General features: G+C 55.9%; 1 protein-coding gene and 1 pseudogene across 1 annotated transcript; both read right to left on the bottom strand.

The window, feature by feature from the left end:
* Nucleotides 1-1,538: 1,538 nt before the first annotated feature.
* Nucleotides 1,539-3,494, bottom strand: LOC144247517 (amine oxidase [copper-containing] 3 pseudogene; annotated as a pseudogene).
* Nucleotides 3,495-8,239: 4,745 nt separating this feature from the next.
* Nucleotides 8,240-14,110, bottom strand: PSME3 (proteasome activator subunit 3). The gene is made up of 11 exons (XM_021532849.4): nt 14,035-14,110; nt 13,483-13,515; nt 13,102-13,164; nt 12,568-12,672; nt 12,221-12,269; nt 11,512-11,624; nt 10,960-11,028; nt 10,725-10,792; nt 10,516-10,570; nt 10,244-10,330; nt 8,240-9,800 (listed from the first exon to the last, which is right to left on the bottom strand). Exons 1-11 carry the CDS (start codon nt 14,074-14,076, stop codon nt 9,720-9,722), a joined length of 765 nt encoding a protein of 254 aa, XP_021388524.1. The 5' UTR covers nt 14,077-14,110; the 3' UTR covers nt 8,240-9,719.
* Nucleotides 14,111-14,260: the final 150 nt, after the last annotated feature.

The raw sequence follows: 14,260 nt of genomic DNA, 5'->3' as shown, positions 1-14,260 counted from the left end.
GAAAGGGCAGCACTTGCTGAACCACTCCTGTCCCATTCCAGCAGAGGTGATCTTTGCACAAGAGCTGCCCTGGACAGAAATGGTGTGAGGCAGCTGCTCCTGCAGGGCCACCAGCTCCTGCAAGGCTCCGCCATGGCTCCTGGCCCCATGCAGGGCAGCGACACGCACCGACAGCAAGGATGGAATTTTGGAGATCAGGGCCCACCAGACAGGGTGGATTTTTGGAGATCAGGGCTCTCCTGCTGGGGAGAGTCTGAGGCACAGCCAGGAGGGGCCAGAACCACCACAGCACTGCTGCCATTTACTCCGTTTGCATCTGTGTTAATTTAGGAATTAGGTTTTCCTTCCCACTTCCAACTAGGCAATAATTGCCCCTTTTCCCTGCAAGCCCCAGAGCAGCCTCAGATCAGGCTCCAAGAACCTGTGTGGGCAATGAGCCACTTTGGCTGTGGCCCAGCCGTGCCCCGGCGCTGGAGGTGCAGCTCCTGCGGGAGCTGCCCGAGCTCCCTGCACGGCCCCGAGCCCTCCTGCCTGAGCACGGCTCCCCTCTCACCACAGGGAACAAGTCTGAGATTTACACAACCCTGCTCCAGAGAGCTTTACAGCACTCAGGGCTCAGGCTCTGTAAGCAGAGGAGCACTGAAGTCACAGAAAAGGGCCTTGCCCCCAAACAGGAACTGTATTTTAGCACATTCTCCAGCCTTGCTTGCAGGAGGGAACCACCATCAGCCCCGATTTTGACCGTAACAACAGCAGCAGCACCTTTCAAGGCCACACAAACCCCTGTATTGCAGGAGGACACATGCTGGGACCACATTCTTGCTCTGGGGTTAGCTGCAGCTTGACCAACATAGCTCTGAGGTTACTTTCCACAATTCAGGAGACAGTCAGGATCCCTGGGGCTGTGTTTCTCTTTGGGCTGGTTCAGATGTAGCCGCTGCCCACCAGCGACCTCTTTGGTCCCATGCAGATGTAAAACATTTTCCCTCTGCCTTTTACAGAGGAGGTTTTCAATAACAGGCACCGTGTGTGGCCCCACTGTCCCCGGACTGCAGGTGCTGCCATCGCCTCCCGGGGGACTCAGAGGTGCCCCTGAGGCTGAGCATCCCTGAACTTCCAGGGGGGCTGCCAGCACTTCGCTGTGAGCAGGGGGCTGCTCTGGGCTCAAATAACGCTGTGCAGACATCCAGTGCCACACTGTGACTTCACTACAGGAGCTCACTGGGTCACTGTGGTGGCTCCTCAACTCGGGATCCAATGCCCGAGTGTTTCCTCAAGAGAAGGGGAGAGACCTGCAGGAGCTCAGCCCCACGGAGCACCAGGACAGCTGTCCTGCTTTACATGGGGCAGTGAGACACGAGGAGGATTTTCCCAAGGGAGAAGGAGTGCCAGGAGCAGCAGCAGGCGCTGCGCAAGCAGGCTCACTCTGTCTGTGCTCAGACAGGGCCACCTCCCTGTCTGCCCGCCCATGCCTATGGCAACACACACCGTGCCAGACGTGAGGCCTCAAGGAAACACAAACATTTTCCAGCCGCTACCTTTCATACTTTCCCTGAGCTGAACACACAGCTCCCAGAAATTCCCACTGCTTTCCACTCAATGACCTTGACAGACTTTTATATAGCGAAAAATAATTTTGCAATGCAAGAAGAGGTTAGGAGAATAAAGAAGCAGAGTTCTGATGTCAGATATTAGGGACCGTATGGACAAGGAGGCCAACCTCAAAGCTCTGGGGCTTACCAGAACAATGGCAGACATTAAAAGAAGATCCAGACCTACCTCCGACATCCAAGTCCACCTTATAGTTGACAAAATGGGTGTGGATCGTACCCAGGGTGTGCTCCCAAAGCCTATTGCCATATCTCAGGCCATCCCCGTGGAGAAAGGATGAGCTGGGGTAGCCCGTGGCCTGCACCTTGCCCTCCAGGGCCCCGTTCTGGTAGAAGATGAAGTCCCACACGTAGTCGTAGTTGCCCACGGTGACAATGGACCGAACGACCAGAGCGGAGTTGACCAGCCCCCCGTAGTAGAGCGCCTGCAAGTTGGAGTAGTGGCGCCTCAGAGGGGAGCCCAGGTTCTGCTCAAAGATGCAGAGCGAAGCCTTCCTCTTCGTGGGCCTCAGGCTGTCCGACAGAGAGTGTGTGTCCACGTAGGTGGCCAGGTAGGGGCAGTCCAGCCCTCGCACCAGGGGCGAGGCGTAGCGGCCCAGGCCGAAGCTGCCGTCCATGTAGCGCGTGGACATCCCTCCCGGGCAGTTGGAGCCGTACACGGACAGCGCCTCCTGCACACCGATCTCATAGGCAACCCTCTCCCCCCTGTGTCGGATGTCAAACAGCCGCAGGCCTGTGCTCACGCTCATGCCAAAGGCAAAGCTCCAGCCCTGGAACACCACCTGGTTCTTCCTGACGCTGTAGCGGGGACCCTGTGGCTCAAACTGCACTGGGAACTGCGCCGCCCCAGGCGCTCGAGGCCTCATGGACGAGAAGTCCCCGTCCCGCGGCGCCTTCCTCACCTTCTCCACGCTGATCCGGCCCTGCACGTAGGCACTCTCCAGCTGCACCATGTCCCTGTAGTACTGCCCGTTGTAGAACACCCTGCTCACCGCCCACTGCGAGATGTCCAGGCTGCTGTGGTCCACCAGCACCTCCAGCCCCACCGGGTGCACAAAGAACCCACTCACGTTCTGAAACAGGACAAACCAGGTGACCCGATCGCCAGACTGGAATCCACGGGGAGCAGCTGTCACAACTGCAAGATTGGTTCCATCATACTCCATAACCTGCTGCATGAAAGCTGGAGCCGAGGGAAACACTTGGCTCTTCAGAAATTCTCCAATCTGCTTGTATTCAACAGCCAGCGTCGGCCTGCGGTGGTAGGGCACCTTGCCCCCGTACTTCTGCACCGTCACGTCCCGGTGGTACACCGGCCCCGGCAGCGGCCCCACCACGTACTCGCTGATGTTGGGCTCTGGCTGCTTCCCAAAGTACAGCACAGCCAGAGCCTCCCGGGGGGGACGAGCCCCGCCGCCGTCCAGGAACCGCAGCACCTCTGCCTTGGCGGGGACCTGCAGATCCACGGAGGCGATGCAGTTGTCCGAGGGTTTGGCACGGGAGGCCTCCACCAGCGGCACCCCGAGGTGTCCCTGCAGGTACCGCACCACCTGGGACATCTCCTCGGGTGTCAGGTCAGCAAACACCAGGCTCTGGCCATCCTCGATGTCCTCCTGCTCTGGGGGCAGGTGCTGGCAGCTTCTGGGGGTCCTTTCTCTGGTCAGCAACACGCAGACCAAGGCGAAGATTGTGGCTAAGGCCAGACCAAGGAGGACAAGCACGGTTTTCAAGTTCATGCCTGTGGCTGGTCCAGCAGTAGTCAGAGGCTTTCAGAGCAGCTTTCCAGCTCCTGCCCCTGTCAGTGTATGCTGCACTGGATGGATTAGCAGAGAAAGTACAAAAGAATGGGAGAGGCTAGGGGAGGAGATCTGAAACCCTTGGTGACCAGAAAGGGCAGATCGCCTCTCAGCTGAAGCCTCTTCTGTCCTCCTTCACGGCAGTGCCCTGAAAGAACTTGTGGAGATGTAGGGTCAGTGACTCAGACAAGTTGAACATAATTCCGTTACTTTTTCAGTCCAGCCTGCTTTCCTGAGGCTGCCTGTAAAAACGGAGATTCTGCAGTCAGCCTGAAGTGGCCGTGACCACTGTGACGCTCTGACAAGCTGGGAATTGTTGCCACACTACAATTTCACCTCTTTAAACTCACCGATTTTCCTTGTTTATCAGGCTGCTTCCTTGTAAACATTCTCCTTGGCAACACTATTCCAAGCTTGGAGTTGCTTCTTATTTAATTTTTTTCAGTCTTCTACATGGAAGCCTTTGCTGGAAACACATCCTTCTGTGTGGCAGCAGAAAAACTTTGGCAGGCATGGTGATGTAGCTCAGGATGAGAATCAGGCCCCAACGCGCTGTGAACAACCAACTCTTAGTTCACACCTCAGAACAGCTGTGAGCCAATTAATCCCCAGCACTGCACTGCCACAGGATCATCCATCCAACCTTTGTCTCTGCCTCCAATTCACAAATAAACTGAGGTGCAGCTTCCAAGAGGTTCCCTCGAGGACAGCACCCTGAACCTGCACCTGGCAGCAGCCGAGGGCAGTGCTCGCTCTCAGTGCTGCCAAGCCATGGTGCCCAGGCTGGGCAGCCACAGCTGCTCTCTGCCACCCCAGGGACAGTCCCTGCTGGCCTCACAGTGCTGCCCACAGGCACTGGCAGGGCAAGGCAGCCAGAAGGGCTTGGTGCTCCCTCCTGCCACGCAGCAGATGCTCGGGGTAGACAAGACTCACCACCCTGGCTACAGTCCCGGAGCTGGTGCTGAGTAGGACAAGGCATCCAAGAGAACCAGGGCTGGAGATTCAACCCAGTATTTCCACTCCTGCTGCCAGCTTCACCTCACCTCACCCTCCTCTTCTCCTCTCCTTGCATCAGTTTCCTGATGGGCGACAGCACCCACCAGCCCCTGGTTCTCCCTGTGCAGCAGACCCTGCCTGGGGCTCAGCCCTCTCTGTCCCCTCTGCTCAGACACCACGCTGGGAGGAAGAAGGCCACGTTGCCGTGGACACACTCCATTATCCTCACCACCACTGGCAGCCTGAACCTTCTTCAGGGCAGGCTGCAGCTGTGAGGCCAGAGACACACTCATCCTCTCTGTGCCAGCACACAGGGCTGGCTCTGCCTCGCCTGCCACCACGCCAGGAGAGCCTCAGAGCCACAGCACTGGCTGCTCAGAGTCCCAGTGCCAGCAAAGGGCCTCGCTGCAGCACAGACACAGCAATGGGCAGGGACAGCACAGAGCCAGAGCCATGGCTGCATGGACACAGCAGGAGCAAGTACCTGTTCTCACCAGCTCCCAGCAGCACAGTCAAATGCCTCTGAGTAACCCCAAACAAGGCAAAGCAGCACTGATTTCTAGGTCAGTCTTTCAATCCATGAAGTCAGCGAGGCTTCAAGGATAACCTGGGGTTGGGCTTGGAAGAAAAATTTCCTTTTGGTTTTGGCCTAGAACATGGTGCCCATTTCACATGGAGCACACAGCAGCAGCACTGCTGTCCTGGGGCAGGTCTGGAGCACACAGCAGCACTGCTGCCCTGGTGCAGGTCTGGAGCACAGAACAGCAGCACTGCTGTCCTGGTGCAGGTCTGGAGCACAGAGCAGCAGCACTGCTGTCCTGGGGCAGGTCTGGAGCACAGAACAGCAGCACTGATGTCCTAGCTCAGGTTTGGAGCACAGAGCAGCAGCACTGCTGTCCTGGGGCAGGTCTGGAGCACAGAGCAGCAGCACTGCTGTCCTGGGGCAGGTTTTCAGCACAGAGCAGCAGAACTGCTGTCCTGGTGCAGGTTTTCAGCACAGAGCAGCAGCACTGCTGCCCTGGGTCAGGTCTGGAGCACAGAGCAGCAGCACTGCTGTCCTGGGGCAGGTCTGGAGCACACAGCAGCACTGCTGCCCTGGTGCAGGTCTGGAGCACAGAACAGCAGCACTGCTGTCCTGGTGCAGGTCTGGAGCACACAGCAGCAGCACTGCTGTCCTGGGGCAGGTCTGGAGCACAGAGCAGCAGCACTGCTGTCCTGGTGCAGGTTTTGAGCACAGAGGAGCAGCACTGCTGCCCTGGTGCAGGTTTGGTACATCCAGGACCTGCCTGCTGCCTCCCAGGAAAGGGACAATGTTTCTGCTGCCACACACACCAGCACAGCCAAGGTGAGACTGCAGCAGAACCTCCATGGCTCCACAACAAAGCTCCTGTGGACCTTTCCTTCAAGAAGCACACAAAGAGATCGTTCAGGTTTGACTTTGCCCCTTGGGTTTGCATTTCCAGTTCCTGTAAGCCACGGCACAGGCTGCAATTACAGAAGGGCCCTTTCCAAGCAGCACAGCAGTAGTTTAGGAGAACTCCACAGGCCTTCCTGCCCCACAAATCACAACTCAACCCTGCAGCTGGGCTGAGAGACATCCAGAAATAGACTGTGGGAACACTCCTGGCTCTCTGCATGTTGGGGGCTTGGAAAGAAGGAGAAACCCTAATCTGTACTGACATCCCCATGACAAACCAACCACAGCACACACCCCAGGGCTGCTGGATAAGGATGGCAGCTTTCTGCACTGCCTCTGCCCCACTGCAGAGCCTGTGCCATGGAGGCCTTGTCTGATACCAGGTTTTTTAGTACTGTCTGTTTCTGCTGGACTTTTCTAGCTCTGGTTTAGAGCTGTTTCAGAAGAAGCAAAACAGCCCTAAATCCACCTTCATCTTGCAGTAGGAATTTCAGGAAGCAGAGTAATTAACTAAGTCTGCAGAGCCAGAACCCGTGTCAATAGCTGCCTGATGAAAAGCAATGAGGGATCTTTGGGGGCCACACACACCATGGGATTGCTCATGTACCCTCTCCAAAAGTAGCCTGCAGCAGCTTAAAGCTAACCTAGAATTAAAGAAATTGCACGTCTCCGTAACAGCAGCATAACTTGTTTATGACCTGCCAGTGCACGTACTGCTTCCCACATGCCAGGTCCCAGTGTGATCAGCCCATCACTGACCCACATCCCATATGGAGTACTCACATCCTACCCATGTTTTATTTTGGCTACGTGGTTGCTTTTAGGCACTGCCCATCTTGTATTTGCTAAATTGCCCACATTCCCCAAACATAGCAAGGGAGCTGGGAGTGCTGTTTTTCACGCACACAGAAAGGTAGAGGTGGCAAAAAATAGCATCTGAAATTTACTGAAACCCCAACCAGACAGGTTTGGGTTGGGGAAACTCAGAGACAGTAACTGTGACAGCTGGAGAAAGGGCACAGGAGGAAAACCCCTGCCAACACTCCTGAACACAAGGACTGAGCAAGCCCCAGAGCCCAGACTTTAGAAAGCTCCCACTCCTCACCTCATGGGCTCAGCTTATGCAAAGCACAACAGTGGGACCTGCCTGACCCTTCTTCCTTTCCAGCTGTGCTGCTGGCAGTGCCTGTGCCTGCACACAGCTGCTGAGCCATTCTTCTCCTCCCCTGCACTTAAGCTGGGATGACTCAAGGACTGGTGAAGCGGAGCCCTGACTGCACACTGCAACTGCTCCCAGAAAACAAACCCTCCCCTGCTCCCACAGATGAACCTGCCAACACCTGCCAAGACAATTGTCCTGGATGCTCCATCTCCCACGGGAGTGCTGGCATTGGCTCCCTGGGAGTTTAGGTTTTCTGACTGTGGTGAGGAGCCCCTCGTGCTGCACCACACCAAGTCCTGCCAGCAAGTCCTTCCTTTGGGCTCTGCTCCAGCTGCCTTGGCCCTGGGGTCTGTTTGCAGCTCAGTGCCCCCTCCCTGCCTGGGCCTGGCACCTGCAGGGCTTTCCCACACTGCAGGAACTTCCCTGCACAAGTGGCTGCTCCCGTTCCCGACAGCCGGAGGTGCCGGAGCCGCGGCTGCAGGAGCTGCTCCCAGGGTGTGACAGGCTCTGCTGGCAGCAGCGTGACCAGGACAGGCACAACCCCAAACAGGCACCAAGCCCGGGAGCAGGGCCTGCCTCTGAGGGGCTGCAGCCAGGGGTAGGACACTCAGGAAAACCTCGAGTGTCCCTTGAGAGGCCTCTGTGTCCCAACATGCAGGGAAGGCAGGAACAGGATGATCCCCAGAAGAGCAGAGGGCACTGTGGCTGGGGACAGCAGGGCAGCTGCCTCTCCTTGGGTGCCACACACAGGGAGCAGCCAGGAGCAAGAGATGTGTGCCCCATAGACACAGTGACACCTGCCTGGCAGAGAAACCCTGGAGCAACTGCAGGCTCAGAGAAACACCACATCTATTCAAACTGGGACAGCCCAAGCCCCACACTGGGCTGAGATGGAGCAGATTGCATCAAACCCAAGCCCATCGGCAAAGTCATGCGCAATTTGAGGCGTGCTGATGGAACAGAAACAACCTACCCAGCAGACTAGTTTATAACAAAGAGGAATGAGGAGAATGAAGGGAAGGAGTAACTGAATGTGAGAAAGGCAGAGCCAGAACTGGACACTAAAACTGCATGGCCTGAGAGCCCAGCATCACACACAGGGGGCTGCCTTGAAAGAATTCCAAGTACCTTATTTTAATTTCTTGACATGGTAAAAGTTTACATACGTTCATCTCGCAAAGAAAGCTGAACAAATTAAAAGGAATCAATACAAAGAAACACAAGGGGAAGTGCTGCTCCCAGACAGCAGCTCAACGCAGTTGGTTTGTTACTGAATATTTATTAGCGGGAAGACTAAGAGTTGACTTACTACAAACAACAACAAAAGAGTCTATAGCAAGGGCCAGCAGCCCGCCACACTCTGGGCAAATCCCTGGGAAACCAGCAAGAGACAACATGGCTCTTAGATGTGGAAGCAGAGAAAAAAAAAACAACTAAAAACAAAGTAAAATAAAAAAATAAGGGAAGAAAGTTCATTCCATTTGTCACTGTTGTTACAATGAGATTAACACAACTCTTAAGGCTACTGCACAATAAGAATATACAGGTGTAACAGCGAGACCTGGGAAACAGCGAGGTTCCTGAAACAAATGATTTAATGTTCCCTGATTAGGGGACTTAAGTAGAAATACTATAAATAAGAAAAATTTGAAGCCTGCAGCGTTATGGGCCCACTTGCCACACACAAAAACTGACGCAATACAACCAGTCATTTCCAAAGGGGTTTGTAATGGACCACGAAATGTTCTGGCAGCTTCGAGGAGTCACGAGGCACAGGAGTGTGCCCTTTGCAGGGGAAAGACTGCAAGGTCTGCAAGGTACCAGGTGGGTATCAGCCACCCTCACCATCAAGCACCAGCTGTGGCAGCCAGCCTGCTCTGCCCAGGCACCAGGGAGCACTGCCAGGGACAGGGGAACTCAGTGTGATCACATGCAGAGATATTTTAGGACTTTAGCATCAGATCTCCAGCCCCTCCCTTCCCTCAGCCCAGGCAAAGCAACCCATGCTGAAGGGGCAACTGGGATGTGAAAGAACATTGGATTTAGCCAAGAAAGTGGCTCTAGTCAAATGGCAGAAGCCACTTGAGCTCCTAACAGCCAGGGCAGCACCAGCTCTAGTTCCAAGCATTTGCCTCATGCTCTGCACTGATCCAGACAGAACTGGTGAGGCAGAGACCTGTGGGGCAGGCTCTGCTGAGCTAGGAGAGAGCCAGAAAAGGGAGTGCAGATGGCTCAGTGGCACCAGAGCACAGCTGCCAAGGGGCAGGGTCCCTGGTCAGTGCAGAGCTGGTGGCAGAGGGACCTGGCCACAGCCAGCAGTGGGGACAGAGCTTCCCTGCTGTGGCACTGCCAGGCTGCCCTTGTGCTGGGCTGTTTGCCCTGTCCCAGAAACCCCAGTGCAGCCACCAGACAAGAGATGGGACAGGACAAGGGCTTGGTCTATAGTGTTGTTCCCACTCAGGTAGGAAGCAAGGCATGAAGGAATGTCCCTGCCTAGCTGCAGCAGCCTCTGGGGTGTCCAGTGCAGCATGGCCTCTACTGCCAGTGACTAGAGGAAGAGGGAGAGCTCCTGAGACCTGAACAAAACCAATCACAAAACTAGGCAAGAATTTCTTTAAAGTTTAACTAAGAATGCAATACTATTTCCAGCCAGTTTCCCATCTCGATAGTCACGTAACAAACCAAGGCAATGACGGTCTTTAGTTGACTGAACAGTTCTCAAGTTCAAACGTTGACACTTAATAGAGGGTCTCAGCATTGCTGCTCCGAGGCCTCTTGATCTTCTCAATGTTTTTAAGGATCATGTCATGCAAAGTGACCTGCAAGAAGGAAGAACAGGACTCAGACAGGAAGCCTGTCATCCAGCTTTCACCATAAGCACTGGTTACCACAGCAGCACCACTCCCACCACCCTCAATCCGTGTGTGCAACCACACACATGGTTAAGGTATGGGCTTCCTTCAGCCACCCCTTACAAAAGCCAGTACATAAAATACCAAAAACATTGATTCAGAAACCCTAGGGCTGGCTTGTACTGTATGAAGAGCTTAGGATCAAATTCCCACAGAGGGGGCACAAATATTTAGCACTAGGGCCTGTGAAAACTGCTGAAACCATCTGCCCCTCTAGGAGATGGTGGGGAGCACTTCACTGGAGCCAAAGTGGGAAGCAGGCAGTCCTCCTCCAGGAGTGGCCATGCTCAGGGGGAAAGGGGAGAGGAGCAGCAGCAGGAGCACAGTGTGAGCTGTGTGCTTTCACTCACATATTGATTTCTCAGCTCTGAAATGATGAGGCGCAGGCTAATGTACTCCTTCTCGTCGATCTCGGTCACGGTGCGGCGATAGTCCTCCTGCCGGAGCACACACGGCTCAGCCCAGCTCCCACCCTGCCCTCCACAGAGCCCCAGTCCCTGTCTCATCCCCCCTCTTCCCCCAGGACCCTCAGCTCAGAAGGGACAGTGACAACGCAGCTCAAAGAGTCCCAAGAAGCAGCAGCAGCATCAACATGGAAATCTCCATGTCCCTGCTGACTTACCACATGAGGGTACTTGGCTATTTTGGAAACCAGCTTTGCTCTTGTGATATAGTATCTGGCAGGGAAAGAGAGAGATTAAAGCTCAGATAAACAGCACCACGATTATTTTCAGTTCCAAGCTGCCCTGTAACAACAGCTGGGTGACTCTTCCCTAACAGATTCTTCTTCCAAGCTGATCCCAAAAAAGAAGTCTGCTCTTGCATGCCTACCTAGAAATCTGGTCCAGGTAAGATGCTGCCTCGCTCTCCACAGTCCGAAGCTCAGCAACTGTTTCTTCCTGCAGGGGAGACAAGGAAGCTGTTAGGCTGCAGCTGGCCTTCAGGGCTCGGGAAGCACTGTCTCAGCAGCACCACATCAAGTTCAGGTTTGAGTTTTAAAATCTAGCCAACCCCACGACTGCAGCTGCAGAGATCCATGTCCCTGGAGCACAGAGCAGTGCCTTACCTGAATAGAAACACCAAAGTTGTTCCCATCCTCTATCCTGGGAATGAGAAGCTGCACCCACATTTTGACCTGCAGTGGAGAGATCACAGCACTGACCAATGCCAACATCTGCACAAAGACCTCTCTCAGGAATGCCAGCAAAAGCTCCCAGGACCCCGCCTTTGCAACAGAGCTCATGATCAACTGCTGCAGGTCCCTTATGCACCTGTAACACTTCCAAGATCACTTCCCACATGGCTGGGATGCCATATGGGAAGTGCATGCAAGCCAGCACAGGCCCAGCTTCCCATGGAAAGCTCTCCTCACCCTGGCAGGTGTCTGTGCCTGGGCAAAAGGGCAAAGCAACGCCTTGAGGCCTGATAACAGACATCCTTCTCCTTCAGGTGAACAATGGAGTTCCCCAAGGGCTTCACCTGCCTCCCAGCCCATCAGACAGGACAAAGTCCTGCCTTTCCTCATCTACAGCACAGAGGGACCTGCTCCTTCCACAGCTCCACCTCTCCAGGAGTAAAACCACCCCGCTGCCTCCCCTTACTCCCAGCTCACACCCACCGTATTGCACTTCTCAATGAGCAGCCTGATCTCTGGTTTCACTTTCTCAATGATGTCCACCAGCTGCTGGTTGCTCTTCAGCATCCCATTGGGCATCACAAACACTTTGGTACCTGTGGCAGAGACAAACCCCCAGCGTCAGGGACTCGCAGGAGCAGCTGCACCAGGGTCGGACTGAGGGGCCACCTGAGCCTCACTCATCTCCCACCAAGGCCACAAAGGGACTGAGCCAGGCTATGGCCACCTGTAGGGAAGGGGAAAGGGACACGGGATAAGCAGTGACCACAAGGGAAGGAAAAGAGAAAACACAGAGCAGGACGAGACTGAAGAGCTCGAGGATGCTGAGCACAGAGGGTTTTCCTGGTGCACCCGTACGAGGAGTTTCTGTCTCAGCTTAATGCAAAGCCTGGAATCTTCTTCCAGGCAAAGAGAGGAACTGCACAGAGCCACCAGGAGATCAGCTGCCTCTGTCAGCAGGCCAAGATCCAGCCAAGTACTACTTATGTCTATCAGAGAAGTACTAATTATGCTTCTAAGAGCTGGAACCTGACTCCTTCACATCAAAACATCCGTAGGTCAGGCTCTGGCCTGTGTGAGCAGCAGCTGCTGGCAGGGCAGGGCAAGTGGGGCTTGCACAACTTGCATCTCCAAGGCTCAGTGCAGCAGTTCAGGGGGCAGGCAGCAATACAAAGGACTCGGGGATTCTTACCCTGAAAGGTCTCTTCATGGTCTTCCAGCTTCCTCTTTTTCATATTTGGCTAAAATATACAAAATGTTTTACTCACAAACTAGTTGTAAGCTGTAGAAGCGTTGCAAAGGAAAAAAAAGGAAAACTTAGAGCCCTGACATGTTCCTGGTTTCTAAGCACTCTTCCTTAAATCCCAGGAAGAGCTGCAGACCAGTGTTACCTCCAGCAGACTTCCCAGGCTTGAGAGATCAATCTCTAAAAGCCTCTGGGCCAAGGCCTGTTATTAAATAAGAATATCCTAGCCCAGCACAGAACAAACCATGCAGTTTGAACAGAAGCTGGGATCACAGCCAAGAGAGTAACCTTACCCCATCCAGTCCATCATGGCTGTTGGTGAGAAGAATTGGGTCAGGCACTGGGAGGTTCATGTCCGAATGGATCTGAGTAAGATCATGAATATTCAGGATGGGCTCCTGCAAAGTAAAGCAGGTTTGTTACTCGATCATGAACTAACAAATTCTGCCACACTAAACACAATAAGACAAAAGATTCAAGACTCCATCTCGTCCAAAATTAGGCTGAATGAAGATAAAAGGTCTGGCAATAGGCTGTGGACACCCCACCCGGGAATGCCAGGCCATGGTGTCCCTGTGAGAGCCCAGCACTGCCAGGGACAGCCCACTGTGGAGAAAGATAAACGGGAGAGATGACACAAAGCAAACTGCAGAAGGCAGTACCCCTCCAGAGGCAACAGCACTGCAGTGCAGCTGAGCCACTAGCTGCTGCCTTGTGTCTCTGCACCAAAGTGAAATGCACAGAAAGCAGCCCTGAACAGACCTGCCACAACACTTTCAAATGCAGCTGAAAGTGTAAAAGGATACAGAGCACAGGGCACACCCTACCTTAAGGAATCCATCCAGTTCTAACAGCTTCTTTGGGAAAAAGTTTGCTACGAGGTCCTCAGCCTAAGAAAGAAAGAACAAACAGTGATGTGGAAGAAGGCCACGTGGCTCCCACCAGCAGGCAAGCACACCGGGGAAATCATCTGTGCACAAGCAGGAAGCAGAGAGAACACAAGTTCTTCCTGCTGCCAACCCCAAACAAAGCCCAGGGGAGGAGAAAGCCACGAGGCTCAGGAATCTCACTGCAGTGGGTGACTGATGGGGCATCACTTGGGTGTTGCTGGGTGTTGTGAAGCTTCCAGGGCAGGCTCAACACACAATCGAGTGTGCCAGAAAGATAAGGCCAAAAAACCTCTCTGCTGCTCGACCCGTGGCACTCACCTCACTCGTGATCCTCTCCCTGAAGGAGTCAACCTGCAGAATGGAACGGGGACAGGTCAGGGTCGCTCTCGCACAGCGCTGAGTCCCGCACCACCCTCCCGCACAGCTCCCGCTGTCCCGGGGGACCGGGAGGAGCCGCCAACACCGGGCGGGAGCGGCCCGGAGCGGCTCCGGGCGCCGCGGGGAGCTGGAAACGGCGCGGCCCCCGCCGGGAGGGCCGATCCGCGGGGCGGCCCGGGCCGGCGGCCCCGCTGTGCCGGGCTGGGCTCGGGGGCGGCCGCGGCCAGCGCCGGCCGCATCCCCGCCCCCCCGGCGCCGCGGGGCCGGGCGGGGGTGGAGACACCGGGGGCTCGTCGGGGCGGGCGGGCCGCGCTCGGCGGCCGGGGCGGAACGGCCGGGAGGCACCGCGGGGCGGCCCCAAGCCCGCCCCGCCCCGGCCCGGCGCCCGCAGAGCCCGGCGCGGGCCGGCGGGGCGGAGGCGGCCGCCGAGCGGGGCCGGAGCGGGGCCGGGCGAGGCCGCGCGGGGCGGGGCGAGCGGCGGGGCGGGCGCACCTTGAGCTTCACCTCCGGGTCCACCTTGAGCAGCGAGGCCATGGCGGGTCCGGTCTCGGGGCCGCTCCGCTTCCCCGGGGCCCGCACCGGAAATGACCTCACGCCGCGCGCCCGCCAATGCCGCGCGCGCCCGCCGCCCGCGTGACGCGCGCGCACGCGCGCCGCCGGGTCCGGGCCGCCGAGCGCCGCCCGGGGCGGGGACGCGGCGCGGGCGGCCCCGCGCGCC

Source organism: Lonchura striata, chromosome 27 (assembly GCF_050655825.1).
Source record: "Lonchura striata isolate lonStrDom1 chromosome 27, ASM5065582v1, whole genome shotgun sequence".
Taxonomy (NCBI): Eukaryota; Metazoa; Chordata; class Aves; order Passeriformes; family Estrildidae; genus Lonchura; species Lonchura striata.
This window is presented reverse-complemented; position numbering and strand designations above follow the sequence as displayed.